At 42.3% G+C, this 13,590-nt stretch overlaps 1 protein-coding gene across 1 annotated transcript in view; it reads left to right on the plus strand.

The window, feature by feature from the left end:
- The window catches only part of SMOC1 (SPARC related modular calcium binding 1), a 93,642-nt gene that overhangs the window by 1,384 nt on the left and 78,668 nt on the right, over positions 1–13,590 (plus strand). Inside the window, exons 2-3 of the mRNA XM_054400217.1 lie at positions 3,097–3,268; positions 10,635–10,747. Of these exons, the coding sequence (XP_054256192.1) occupies positions 3,097–3,268; positions 10,635–10,747 (285 nt within the window). The remainder of the gene's footprint in view (positions 1–3,096; positions 3,269–10,634; positions 10,748–13,590) is intronic.

Below are 13,590 nucleotides of genomic sequence, written 5' to 3' on the forward strand. Positions count from 1 at the left end.
CAAGAACTCTAAGCTACAGTGAAGCAGGTGACCTACTGCAGAGGGCAGTTCTTGAATAATATTCCAGGAGATCCAGCTTTACTGGCAGAGCTGTCAGATCACATGAGAAGAATCTTGATAAGAAAGGCATGATGCTGGATCCTTCTGGAAATGAATGCAGACTTTACAACGATAATCTGGTCGAACAAAACAAGCACCGTCTTGTGCAGCTACGTAAACCGTTTGACTTTTTTTGGCAAGGCAGGTGTGGCATCTTCAGTGTCTGGAAAGCACCTAACATGCTGTGTGGGCTCCCTACTGTAATCCAAATTGCAAATACTAAAAAGGCTTTGATTTTTTTTTTTTTAATTTATTTTTTCTATAACATGGTTCTTGGCTTAATTTGAGTAGGCAAGAACTCCATAGATTACATTGGGGTGCTCTGCATGTTTCCTCAGGCCCTCATAATTAATCAATGATGAACTGTTCCTCCCCATGCCTCTGCAAGGAGGCACTGGAGGAAAGCTGTTCATAGCCTCAGGCTTAGCTTGTTTGTCAGCCCTGAGAGAACTTCTTCAGAGATGCCCTTTGTGGAAGGAGAGGCCTCCCTATATGAAGTATTTTTACACAAGGTGCAGAAGATGTAGGTGAATTTTCATGATGCATGAGTTTTCAGTGAATTCATAACAGTTTGATGCTGGGACCCAGTATTTTAGTGTTTTTGGTGCACCTCTGGATAACTCTGATCTGTTTCTGACAAAGAATTTGCAAAAAGTTTCATGCCAGTAGCTCAAGCCCTGAAAGCTGTGATAAATGGCAGCTGCATGTGCCCTTTCTGAACCAGAGTGGCTTCTACGTTTAAGTGAATAGTGTTTGTGCACTATGCTGCAGTATTGGGCAGCTCTGCTTTTAAAGTCTGTTTATACAGGCAGCTGAAAAGCCTTGAGAGTCTTTCAGGGTCTCTGGTATCACACCAGGATGAAGCATTCAGGGCCTTCAGTCTGCTGCTTTCTGCTGTGTGCTTTCAGTTACCAGGCATCTTTGTACCTCAGGGGTCTACGGAAAGATTACTGTACCCAGAGCAATTCCAAGCTACCTTGTGATAGTTCAGCCCCTGACAAGAACTGGGCAAAAATCTGGTCCAGCTTTACAGTGTTTTTATAGTCTAGTCCAAGTCTCTATAAACAATTTAAAATTGCCTTCCAGTTTCCTATTTGGAACAGGTGTTGCCAGGTTATAGAAAGTGGTGCAGAAAAGGAACAAAAACATTTTAAAAACCGTGCTGTTACAATCTTAGGCAAGTCTCTGACAGATGAGATTTGAGGAAAAAAGGTTTGCCCCATTGACAGTGAGACAAGTGCAGACCTTGCTTACTTTTCACAGCTGTCATGTTTAAATAGGGGCTTTAGTAATGCATGAATCTTCAAAACATCCAGCAGTACAGAGCTAATGTTTTTATATGAAAATATGAAACTAATGGATTGGTTTTATCTCATTTAATTGTGGAGAAAAAGGGACTGAAGGATTTTTTTAATGTCAAAAAACCCCAAATTTCAGAGATGTGTGTTCTTAGTGCTTAAAAACCAACCCAAACTTGGCTTCAGGCAATGTGTTTTGTTTTGTTTTTTCAACAGCTTAACCTCAAAGCATAGAGCAGACAGCTTTGTAGGCAACTGTAACACCCAGGTGATTATGGCAATGACTTGCACTTCCCTGTAAGGCATTCAGATATCAACACACTTAGAGAGCCATGGCTTTGTGCAGGCAGGCAGGGTGTCAGTCAGTCTGAGCCACTGAGCTCATAACTGCTTTGACAGCAAGCTGGGATGTTGATGTATTAGAGGGCAACTGGGTCCCCCCAAGGTTTGCAGGATGCTTAGGAGGTGGGAGCTTGGGAAAGGGAAGTGAAAGGCAGGGTTAGTTTCCCTTTTCTCTGCTTAATTCTCGTGGGACTCGTTTCATGAGTCCCCTGAAATATTCCTGTGAGCAGGTGGTTGGGTTTGGGTAATAAAGGCCTGTTTAACCACTAAGTGGGGTAGCATGGGATATGAAAAGGGCTGCTGCTATTGTGTTCTGTCAGAACTGTGACAGTGGTCATGGAAAGAAGACTGGCAGTCAAGGTGCTCAGTGAAATAATATGAACTTGGGAGAGACCTGGGTATCTCTATAGGCAGCTCAGAGTACAGCTGTGGGTACAGCAGTGACCCACAGGGATTTGCAGGGAACAAGGAGTGTGGGCACTCGTTCCTGTGCATTGTGGGTTTCCCCATCTCCAAAAGATATGGTAGAAACCACACTGTCCTTAGAACAGAAACCCAAGTGACCATGGCATGGAGAAAAGTCGTCTGGGTGAGGAATTGGGACACTGGGGTTGTCCACATGGAGACAAGGAAGGAATGCCATGCTTGTATGAAACAGGCTACATCTGAACTGAGTGCTTGGGAAGAGGAGGTATTCAAAAGGACAGCAGATCCAGCTGGGCAGGATGTCATTGGGAAGGAACAAAATGTGGCTTTGGGGGTGTGTTTGTGTGCTGTTACAGGTGGTATCCGCAGATGACATAATTGAAAAACCAAATAACTGGTAATATAAAGCTGGCCACATCCATAGTTCAACTGCCAAGGCCAATCTTGATAGGTTATTTGGATTCCTCCATCCTAGGAGATAAGTTTCTTGCACCTCTGACTGAAATTGTCTGGTACCATTATACTGCTTGCGGCAAGGCACTGGGCAAGCTGGGCTGCTGTGACTCAGTATTGCTCTTCCCATGTGGGTTGCGTTTGGCTTTGCACATCAGAGGTGAGGCAGAGTGAGTAATGTTCCTGTTCTGCTCAAGAAAATGGAATGGCAAAGACCCTTAGCTTTATTTCTTTCTTCTTTTTTTTTTTTTTTTTTTCTTCGACACGTACGTGTTTCATTTCGAGTTCCCTTCAGGCAAAGTCAGCTTTGGTAGGCAGCTCACACTGCTCTGTAGACCTTACTGCTATTGCTCTGTTTTGGGCAACCAGACCAACATTCTTCCTTTTTTTTTTTTTTTTTTTTTTTTTTTTTTTTTTTTTTTTTTTCCCCTCCCTCCCTCCTGTTTATTTTGTTTTGTTTTGTTTTTTCTTCCTTCAGTTTTTAATAAGTGACCGTGACAGAGACCCTCAGTGTAACCTGCACTGCTCCAGGTCCCAGTCCAAGCCTCTCTGTGCCTCCGACGGCAGGACGTACGAGTCCATGTGTGACTACCAGAGAGCCAAATGCCGGGAGCCCAGTCTGAGCGTCACGCATCGTGGCCGCTGCAAAGGTAGGTGAACTTCAAATGCTTTCCAGGGTGCAGTGGGAGTCCTACCTCCTAAGAAACTGATTTCTTAGACTCTCGAGTTTAGTACCACACTCTTGAGTAATCTGGTTGAAATTGTACACTCATGTGAGCATGGGTATGTGAGTCTGGGTTTAAGTAGCAGGAGCAAGAACCAAGCAGATTATGAATGAAAGAAGACAAAGGAGCCAGAGACATCACTGAAAAAGGGCTGAGATACCTGTGGGCAGAGCAGAAGGAGCCGGCTCCAAGCAAATGCAAAATCAAATCCTGAAAGAAGAGCTCTTTGCCACCTGTGCTGGTGAGAAGCTGAGATACCTTTGAGTGGTAAGAATGTGGAGCAGGGAAGAATGTGCAGTGCACATGAGGTATCTAGTCCCTTCTCAGAAATACAGAGCTTTTCTGCACTGAGATAACTCAGAAGGCTGAATGCATACAAGGCTTTCCATGGCCTTTTTTTTTTTTTGCCTGTTTGCTGTTACACATCTACTTCAAAGTGAGAATATTGTTTCTATCAACTCAGCTCTTCTTGAGCATAAAGATGAAGTCAAAACTTTTTAAGGAATATTAGTGTCTTGCCACACAAATGGTTTTGCTTCTGTAGTGTAGTAAAAATCAAGTGCAGTTTTTAAGAGCACAATTGACACAGAGGGCAGATGGCCACAGATGTTTTTAGCAATTGGTTAAAGTGACAGGAGAAACTCATTAAAATCCCTGTAGAAGGATAAATAGGCATGTCTTTAAGCCTGGCTTTGGTTTATGAAAGATTTTTTACCATTATGAAAACGTATGTTTGTCAGAATTACTTGTTCTAAAATGGAAATCTCTTTTCAATGTATTGACAAGCTTTATAGTTTAGGGAAATTATGAGCATGACCTCAAATATTACTCTTTTCAACAATTTCTCATTTGGAAAAAAGCTTACTTGTATGATTTTAGTTAAAAAAAAAAAAAAATTGAATTCTTTTTCCTTTCCTCACCACTGCTGTGTTGCTTTATGGCAGCTTTTCCTCCATAGCACAGAAAAAAGCCTTTGAATCATGCTTTCTGAGTATTGAAAATCCAGAAGCTTTATTTTATTTATTTATTTGGAGTGTTCTTGCAAGTGATGCCTTTTAAAATATCATTACAATAAGAAGCAGTGTCATGGGAGTCCTGATTTTGTTTTCATCACTTGAACAGAGTGACTTAGATAAAGCAACTCTGTGGCAGATACTGGCATATAAACTGGTGCTGTTGAGCCACTTGAAACATGGGAACTGGAATGTGGTACATCTGTGTGCAAAAATGCCTGTTTCTGGAACTGGAGAAAATGTTGATTGCCAAACTACACAGCTTGCTGTATATGGTGACTGTAAGGAGCCCCAAAGTAGTGACTAACTAAAGACTTTTGTCTTAAGCACAGGTAACATTCTTTCCTTTCTGCACTCAGATGCAACTGAAATGTTTAGCTGAAGCTACTCATGTTCTTTTTTTTTCTTGCCCTGTGGTACTGTACATCACCTAATAACCTGGGAGTGTTGGACAACTATGAGTCTTTTACACACGAAGACTCCCATGAATATCTGGGAATTGGGAATACTCTTAACTATCCCATTCAAATGTAAGCTTTCTGGTGATTTCTGTGTGGGGTGTGTTACTGGAATGTGTTTTGTTTTTCTAATTGTGTTGGGGTTATGACCTCTAGTTGTGCTTAGAGATCACTGTTCTTGACAAATACAGACTGGTATGCCTAACTGCAGGCACTTAGCCAGGTTGTTTCCTTCCTTTGCTTGAGGACAAGATATCACTAGCAGTGTTTGAGCACCTTCTGCTGCTGTAGGGCACCAGGTTCACTCTGAACAGCCTTCATTTTCTTCTGCATGACAGAAACTCTGAAAGGGAACTGCCTGGAAGAGGGATCCCATGGGCCATGGAGCCCAGTGAATTGTGATAGATACTGTAAAACTTACCTTTATGAAACGAGCAATTTTGGCTTGTGCTTCCTTTGAGGAGGAGGGGGGTAAAAACCTCCCAGGTAACTAAAATAAGGGAAAGAGGAAGTATGTTGTGGACAGCAAGGCATGGTTCTGCACCCCGGATTACCTCAAGTTTCTAATTTCATATACTGATAGCTTGAACTGTGCTTCTGCCAAGACAAACAGATTGTGAGAACAGAACCTTTTTGATTCAGCTTAGCTCTCTGCTCTCTCTCAAGAAGCTAAGGACCTTTAAAGATGAAATCTTGGCAGCCCTTTGGGAACTATAACTCTTACTCAGCTTTCACTCCTTGTTAGCTTCCTCACGTGCTTTTCCATGGAATTCCTTCAGTGCTGAACTCCCTCCGAACCCTTACTTGCACATCACAAAGGGTTAAAAGTCATGAGTAGCTTAAGATGATCAAACTGGGACATCCATGACAAATGGAGCTGCATTGAGATTCCAGAGAACAGTTCCAGATGGCATAGCTGTGCACAACATACACAGCCAAGCACTCCTACCTGCATCTTTTGTCAGCAGGCATCTTGAGATCTGATGTCAAATGAGATTTCTATTTCAGAGGGTTGCAGGGATGAAGGACAAATACTTGTGAAACGAGCCTTGGCAATCTGTCAAGATTATGCAGTGGGTGTTGGGGTGTGTTGGATACGTGTGGCTTAAAACACATTTAAGTTCTATGTTAACTGGTTGGTTTCTAGGAACTTGTTTGGCCTATTTAATTGGAGAAAAACCCCAACCACCCAAAAAGGGTGGAAATAGTCTAAAAACTCCCTTTAGATTTGTAAGGGTCAGTTTTGAAAATCTGCTGGTTCATTCCACAAGCTACTTTCTGGAATGAACCTCTCTGTAAATTACTGATGGGAATTTTAACAGAACTTCTGCCCTCCTGAGACACGTGGATGTATAAAATTTTGGCTGATGTGCTGGAAAGGAAAGTCTCCTGACTAGGAGTGGAGTTGTTTAAAGGGTAATTTTTGTCTTCTCCCTACTGTTCTGATTGGACAGGAGATGATATTTTGAAATCTTTTTTTCTGTTTTCTTTCAGTTTGTGCTAGATGCACGTGTTCTGTCTTTGAACTTTTTTTGCTCTTAGTTGAGGGAAGATGAAGTGGGTCCTTCCTCAACAACAGTCAGGAAACTGAAATTATACTTCCATTCACTTTGCAAATTTAGGCATGTTTTCAGCATGCTCCAAATAGGTTATGTGACTCTGGTGTAGAAATGGTTGAGGGGGGTGATACCTTCATCATCAGCATGAAAGGAAACAATTTGGATATTCCAGGTGTAGGACTTGCCAGAATTAAATGGAAAGCAGTGAGGAGAGTGGAGAATGCTTAACACCCTGTGGGACAGTTGGGCATGCTTTTGTAGTTTGCTCAGCTTCCATTTTTGCCCATTTGGTGCAAAGGCACAGATCATTGGCTGGAGTAAATGGATGCGAATCTGCTGACTTCAGTGGAGCCGGACTGCTTCATGCCTGGTGAGGATCTGGCCTGTGTGTGGAACTAGAAATACTTCAGAAGCTCCATGGATCAATTTTTGCCCTTTGAGCTTTTAACTGAATTAAAATTAAAAGGCTAGATTTTTTTGTGGTTCCATTGTATAGATTTGCTGCTAGTATTATGCCTGGAGCTGTTTTACTGTCATGTGGTGTCAAAATTGCCTCTGCCTGTTGAAGAGAGGGCGCTGGAATTTTTGGGGCTTATTCAGGAGTGCAATGTGTATATTATGAGGGACATGGTGGTCTCATTTGAATAAACTCTTCATGGATAAGATCAACCATGGTAACTAGCCAACTTCATTGCAAAATCCACAATTATGTGTGCCTGCATTCTGCAGATTAGGCTACAGATGTCAAAAACATCACCTGCAGTTCACAATTTCCTAGTCGCCAGCTACCAACCTGTGAATTAATTTTCTTGAAAAGGCAGCTTTCAGAGCTGCAATAAATCTGTCCTAAGTTTGAAGATATTGCAAGCCAAATTATTAAACAGTTCTCCTTTTTGAAAAAGTCATCCAGTTTTGGGTTTTCACCTTATGTAAGAGAGGAAAGTCCTACTTAGCCTGTCTGGACCATGAAACTAGAATGCATTAATACCATTCTGTTTTCTGAGCATGGTGTTTGATATTCTAGAGAACCTTTTCAAGATGGAAGAAGAAGTGCTCAACGCTCAGGTAAAAAAAAATCAAGATGCAGAGTGGGATCTATAAGCCTACATCACAACATCAGGCTCTGGTGAAACTTGTAATGATTCTTTTATCTGGCGTGAGCTATTTGGCAGCTACTTTTTAATGTTTGGCACTTATGTAATATTTCACATTTTCTAATTAACAAAAATAGCAAGGTGAAGTCATCCCCCTGAAATCACATGTTGATGCAAAGATTATAAAAATAACAGCCTGTGGAGTGAGAGAGCGGAGGATTGACAGCCCTTTTAAAAACAAACTGGTAAATGTTGATATTAATGGCGCTGTTTTGACTGGAACCGAACTGTGAAACAACAGACAAAAAAAAGACAGTGGTATGCACACACCTCTCCAGCCAGCACAGTGGAGGTGGTGGTTCCAAGTCAAGGCTGTAAAAGAACTGTCACGACCTTTTGAAAATCAATGAGGGAGGATGGAAGAAGTAACTAGGACTGAGTGTTTGTGAACAGAAGAAAAGCTATCTGTCTTCGCTGCACTTCAGCAGCAATTGATGAGGAGACATCCCTTGAGCCAAGAGCTGAATGGCAGAAGAGGATGCTGCAACAAGAGGAGCTCTTAAATGCAGCATTGTGGTGGTGTGCTGTGCAGTGTGGTCTACTGGCTGGCAGTAGAGGGTTCAACCTACAAAGGCCAGTTAAAATTGTCAGCTTGGCAGTTACATGTTTACATTATCCTTATAGTAAGGACTTGATCGTGTTCATGTCTGCTTGTTAGTCAAACTGAACAAAGATCTGAGTCAGTCTCCCTTCTGCCTGGGCTGCAAATGTATTTGTACTATGGGAAATGCCACGGAACATTTGTTCCTACTAGCCATGTGGTGAAGCATCCAGCTTTAGTCATCCAACTGTGAGTGCATCAGTACTAAAGTTAGATATTCTGTGGAAGTGTTTTATACTTCTGTCTTATCTTCAGGAGAACCAAATATGCCTGTCTGCAGCCCTGTAGCTTCAGATGGAGGGACTAGAAAACACACTTTCATTTCTGAATCTGAGCTTTGATTGTCACCTGAGAGATCTGTAACTCTTAGTTTCCTCTCCTTATGGGTGCAGATGGCTTCTTAGTTGTCTCCTCTGAAGCAGAACTTGAAGGTGGTTTTAGGTGGTGCAGCCACACCATCTGGTTTTGTAATAACATCCTGTGTCATGCCAAGCAAGATTAGGCTCTTAAGCTTGAACAGGAGATCTGCAGGTGATAGGTGTTCCAGTTAACAGCATTGCCAGTGCTTCCTTTTTGGCTGAAACAATGAGGTGTTGGAAGGGGCTGTACTCCTGGCAGGACCATCCTCCCATGAAGCTGTGCAACAAGACTGATCATCTGGTCACTTTGGCAAGCAAGGGGTAAAAAGGAATTCCAGCTTGAAGGTTGTAGGAAGGGTAATTAGGAAGAAAACAACCAACCAACACAATCAAAACAATCAGGACAAACCCACACCAGCTGCTTCTCTAAATTCAGTGTAAGCTTTACTCAAGGAAGTCTCTTCATTCTGTAACATTCTTATTCTTTATACAAGCTCATAATAGGTCTACCTGAGATCAAAGCTCCTTGTGCTAAGTGTTGTGCAGATACCCCACAAACAAATTACAGTCTAAAGATGAGAGTGACAGGATCAGAAAGGACACAAGGTCATAAGGAGGAAAGGTGACCAACTTGGAGACACTCAGTGGGTCAGTGACAGAGTTGTTATGGGCCTTCTTGCTTTGTGACTCAGTGCCTAAGCTACAGACATCCGTGCTGAATGCTATTGCTATAAATGGTGACTTTCTCCAAAGAGAGAGGTTTGTTTCCCAGAATTTCAGAAAGCTTGTGAAATCCTTCGTGGGAAGTAATGTGATGTGTTTAAACTGAACCTCTGCTGGCAAACTGGGAACGGAGTACTGTTTGAAAGCTTTGGTCTGTCTTTATCAATTCTATTTCCAGCCTTGTCACTGTTTTCTCCATTTAGGTATGCTCAGATGGAAATTGCCTGAGTTGCCATGCAATGTGAATTCAGTTGATCTGAGAACCACAACTGGCTTTCTAATTCAGTGCTGATTTTAGTGATTCTGTTATTGAAGCTATGTGATCTGTGAAGTAGAGTATGGGACCTTCAGGGAGCCAGTGGGGCTTTTGTTAACCAGTGTGATTTCTGTGCCTGTAGAAATGGAGATTCAACCTTGATCACTTTCTATGCTGAAAGATTCTGATGATCATATTTTGTAGTTTCTGTACTGAAAGTCTTTCAGCCACTTGAATCATGGGAAAATGAAGAAGGTGATAGTCAAACTCCCATGGAAACAGGTGTTTACTGTTTTTCTTCTCTTTATAGATTGAAGAGCAGTACTGCTAGACATCACGTTTTAAAATATAAACACTGAGTCAATCTGTATCTCTGCAGGGCAGAGCTCTCCCCTTTGACCCATCAGTCATGGATGTTAGGCTTATATAGATCTGCACTCTCTAACAGTGAGCTGGACCTGGAAGGTTATGCTACATGCTGCCATCATCTGAAATGAATGCAGAGCTGAGATCTTAACCCTTTCAAGCCTTGCTTGCAATGTTTTTTATTTGCAGCTGAGTAACTGATAGGAGAAAATATTATGCACACCTGGCTGTAAGCACTTGGACTGGATAGAGAAGCAGGGTTTCAGGAAAGCACAGGTGTAGATCTACCTTATCTGAACCACACAAAGGGGGAAGTTCAGATGGGTAGCTGGTTATGTTATCTTACTGGGAGAGTTGCTGACAGAACAAACTTTCTGGGCAATCCCTTCTTCCATACTGCTCACTGTTGGGCCCAAGTTACTTGGCTTTTGCTCAGCCATTCAATTTCAGGCTGTTAATGTCAACACAAACAATTGCTTCCTGGATAGCCTTTCACTGTGTGGACTCTGTGCTCCAGCACTTGTTGGAAAAACACTTTCAGAGCTCTTGGATAACCATAAAAAGTATTGCCTAGGAGATTAGGCAGCTCTTAGCTGGCTCCCAGTTTGATTGACTAGGTTCATATTTGGGTGTGGGATGTGCCAACTCTGTGTCTGCCTCATTGACGTGCAGGTAATGGTCCTTGATGCCTTTATACTTGTTTGGGTTCCCCCACCCCGGCAGCTGCTTGGGACATCTGGTAGCTTTTGAAGAGGCCAAATGGTGTGTGCAGTCTAAGTGGGTCTGTCTTTTCTTTCTGTAGATGCTGGCCAAAGCAAGTGTCGATTAGAGAGAACTCAAGCGCTGGAACAGGCAAAGAAACCTCAGGAAGCAGTCTTCATCCCAGAATGCAATGAGGATGGATCATTCACACAGGTAAAATTTCCACTGGCTTCCTTCAGCCAGGATCCCAGTGGCTGCAGGAGCCTCACTGTTAAGGGATGAACCAGGTGATGATAGCATCATAGGTGCACACTCTTAGTTATTCAAAAGTGTTGAAAGCTTGGGGATTTGTTTAACCCAACTGGAAACTTTGGTAGGTCACCATACCTAAAAAAAATGTATGTACATGTAATGGCATCCACCTGCAGAGCAGCTCAGAAACAGAAATGGCATTGGCCTCCAGCATGGCACAGAAAAAAAAAACAAATTGCAGGGGAGGTCAATTTTTCCCTGAAGATGAGCTGCAAAAAGAGCTTAAGCTCACAAAGAACAGGGTGGACCATGCTGCTTCTACTGATACCTGTGCTTTGTCCACAAAAGAGTGGTCTTGTTGAGCCTCTTACCTCCTCAGGGTAATTGTTAGTTGCAGGCTTCTTTGTCCTGTTCTATGCCCTGATTTAGTTTCCTGATCTGACAGAGAAGCAACGAAACTGCTTTGTTTGGGTTTTTGGTTCTTCTCTGTTCACTTGCTGGAATTAAATGATGTGCTGGAGCTGTTTCACAATGCAGCTTCTCTTGAGAAGCAGTTATCCTAGGCACAGGTAGTAGAGGAGGCTTATGGTTTGTTGGCCTAAAGTATCTGTGAGAATTGAGTAGTCCTGGTTGCTGGGCACACTTCAGGGACAGCTGGGCTGGAAGTGGTCCTATGGAATTCCAGAGAATTTGAAATTGTTACTGCAAAACTGAAGCTCTTGTGAAGTTTGGGACTTTGGGAGGAGGAGTAGTTTGCAAAGGCAAGGCAGAAATGAAGAGTGATACTTGGTTCTGTTACCACTAGCATATCGAGTAGTGTTCCCCATACTAATTGAACTGGATGTTAAAAATGGCTCATATGCAGATCTCTAATGTGTGGGAGGGTTATGCTCTCTGCCCAGTTTGGCACACATCTCAAAAGCCAAACTCCTGCAACTCTGACCTCTTCTTTGTGAACTTAAGTAAACTGCACAATGTTTTTTGCCTTAGCTTTTCTGTATCTACTACTACTCTAGAGGTCTTGTGCCTCAGAGGAATGTTAAGTTCATTAGCTACTGTTTGCAAAGTCTTCTGAAGGGAAAAAAAATCAAAAGTATAATCAATACTGGCTTCAAAAAGATGAGAGACAGAAGGCTTTGGGGTTGGTTCAAGCACTTTGTGGTGCCTGGGGAAAGAAGAGAGGAAAGATTTTTTTTTTTTTTTTTTTTTTTGTGATAACCCACCAAAAATTTTTATTCCCTCCGTCAGCCTTACCCTCCCATTATCTGGTGTGTAGGAGTGCTTGTTTTTGTTTTTTAACGGTGAGGTGGGAAATGTTTTTATCCATCCTGTCAACTCTGCATACTTTGGAGCAGTAGCATATGTATAGAGTGGACCATCTTGGGAAGGTGAGCATAAGAGAAAAGGTGGCTGCATTTTCTTGCAGTCTAACTACACTCAGCTGTTGAAATCTGATTTTATGTAGAGCTGTTCAGATTATGTTGGCACTAGAGGGGAATACTTACAAAACCTAGCACAGTGGGCTGACTAAGTGTTCCATGTTAAACTTTATAGTTCAAGGAAAAAGGACAGAGGAAGGCTGACTTTCTCATGTCCCTGTCACCTATCCATGCGGTTGATTTTTTTTGTTTGTTTGTTTGTTTTTCTGTGTGTGTCCTAGTAAGCTGGATTGAGTGCAGTGGATAAAGGTTCGTTTCAGACAGGTCTGTCTGGAAGGTTGGTACCAATGTCTGAATTGCAGAGCAGTTGCTGGTCCTCTTTCCTGCACATTCCCTGGCCAGCCTGGGTTGTCAGTGGACAGTCAGCTTACAAAGACGGTGTGTTTTCAGCTGGCAACTGGGCCATAGTTCACATTCTTCCTCTTTTTAGTCCTATCTCTGTTTTACCTGGCATGATGAAGGAAGACTCTGATCCCTTTGTAGCTGGAATTAACTGGAATTCATATTATTCCTTGGATGATAAAAATACCCCATGTTCCACAGACCTCAGGAGCCAGCTTCATCATTTCTATTGTAGCATTTAAAGTAATTGTCCCTGCATAGGATGTGAGTGAGAAACAATATCAGAGGAATCTAGCTGGTTTCCATCTGAAACAAACACTTCCTTTTGGCTTCTGTTCCAAATCAATTAAACTTTGATTTTAAAAGGATGTATAAAAATGAGTATTTTAGTAAACAGTTTTAAACAGTTTTTGCTCCCAGCAGCTTGAGGATAGATCTCATCTGGTGGAGGTGGTTTGGATGCTGCCTCCTTTGTGCAGAAAATTGGCATGCCTGGGTTCTATTCTGCAAAGGAGCTGTAGGCCAGCTCTTAAAGTCTGTGAGGCCTTGCTGAAGTCAGCTCTTGAACTGTTATTTATTCTGGTTCAATACTCAGAGTTGCTCCTTCCAAACTCCAAAATCTCAGTTGGGAAGTCCAGAAGAGAAGCAGCATCTCTCAACAAATTTCCTGGGTGAAATATCCACCATGCTCTTCAATCTTGAATCCCCATCCTAGCAAGGATCTAAGCAGATGTGTATGCTTCGGGGTATACCCTGTATGTGGAGTTGGCTAGGGAAGATTCTCTACAACTTCCCTTTTCTATGTAACTGTTACTGGGGGAATATTTTGGGTAGAAGTAAAATTCTGATCAGAGGGTGAAAGAAAGATGCAGGCATACGTTTAGAATACCAAATGCCTTAATTGTTGCATCATTCCAGAACTGGATGACTTGCTTACAGGTCTTGAGCTGAACCTCTTTTGTAGATGCCTACACAGGTGTTCAGGCCCACATCATCCTTGCCATCAGATTTCAAAACATCTCA

The sequence above is a fragment of the Indicator indicator genome, chromosome 4 (genome assembly GCF_027791375.1).
Source record: "Indicator indicator isolate 239-I01 chromosome 4, UM_Iind_1.1, whole genome shotgun sequence".
Classification (NCBI taxonomy): Eukaryota; Metazoa; Chordata; class Aves; order Piciformes; family Indicatoridae; genus Indicator; species Indicator indicator.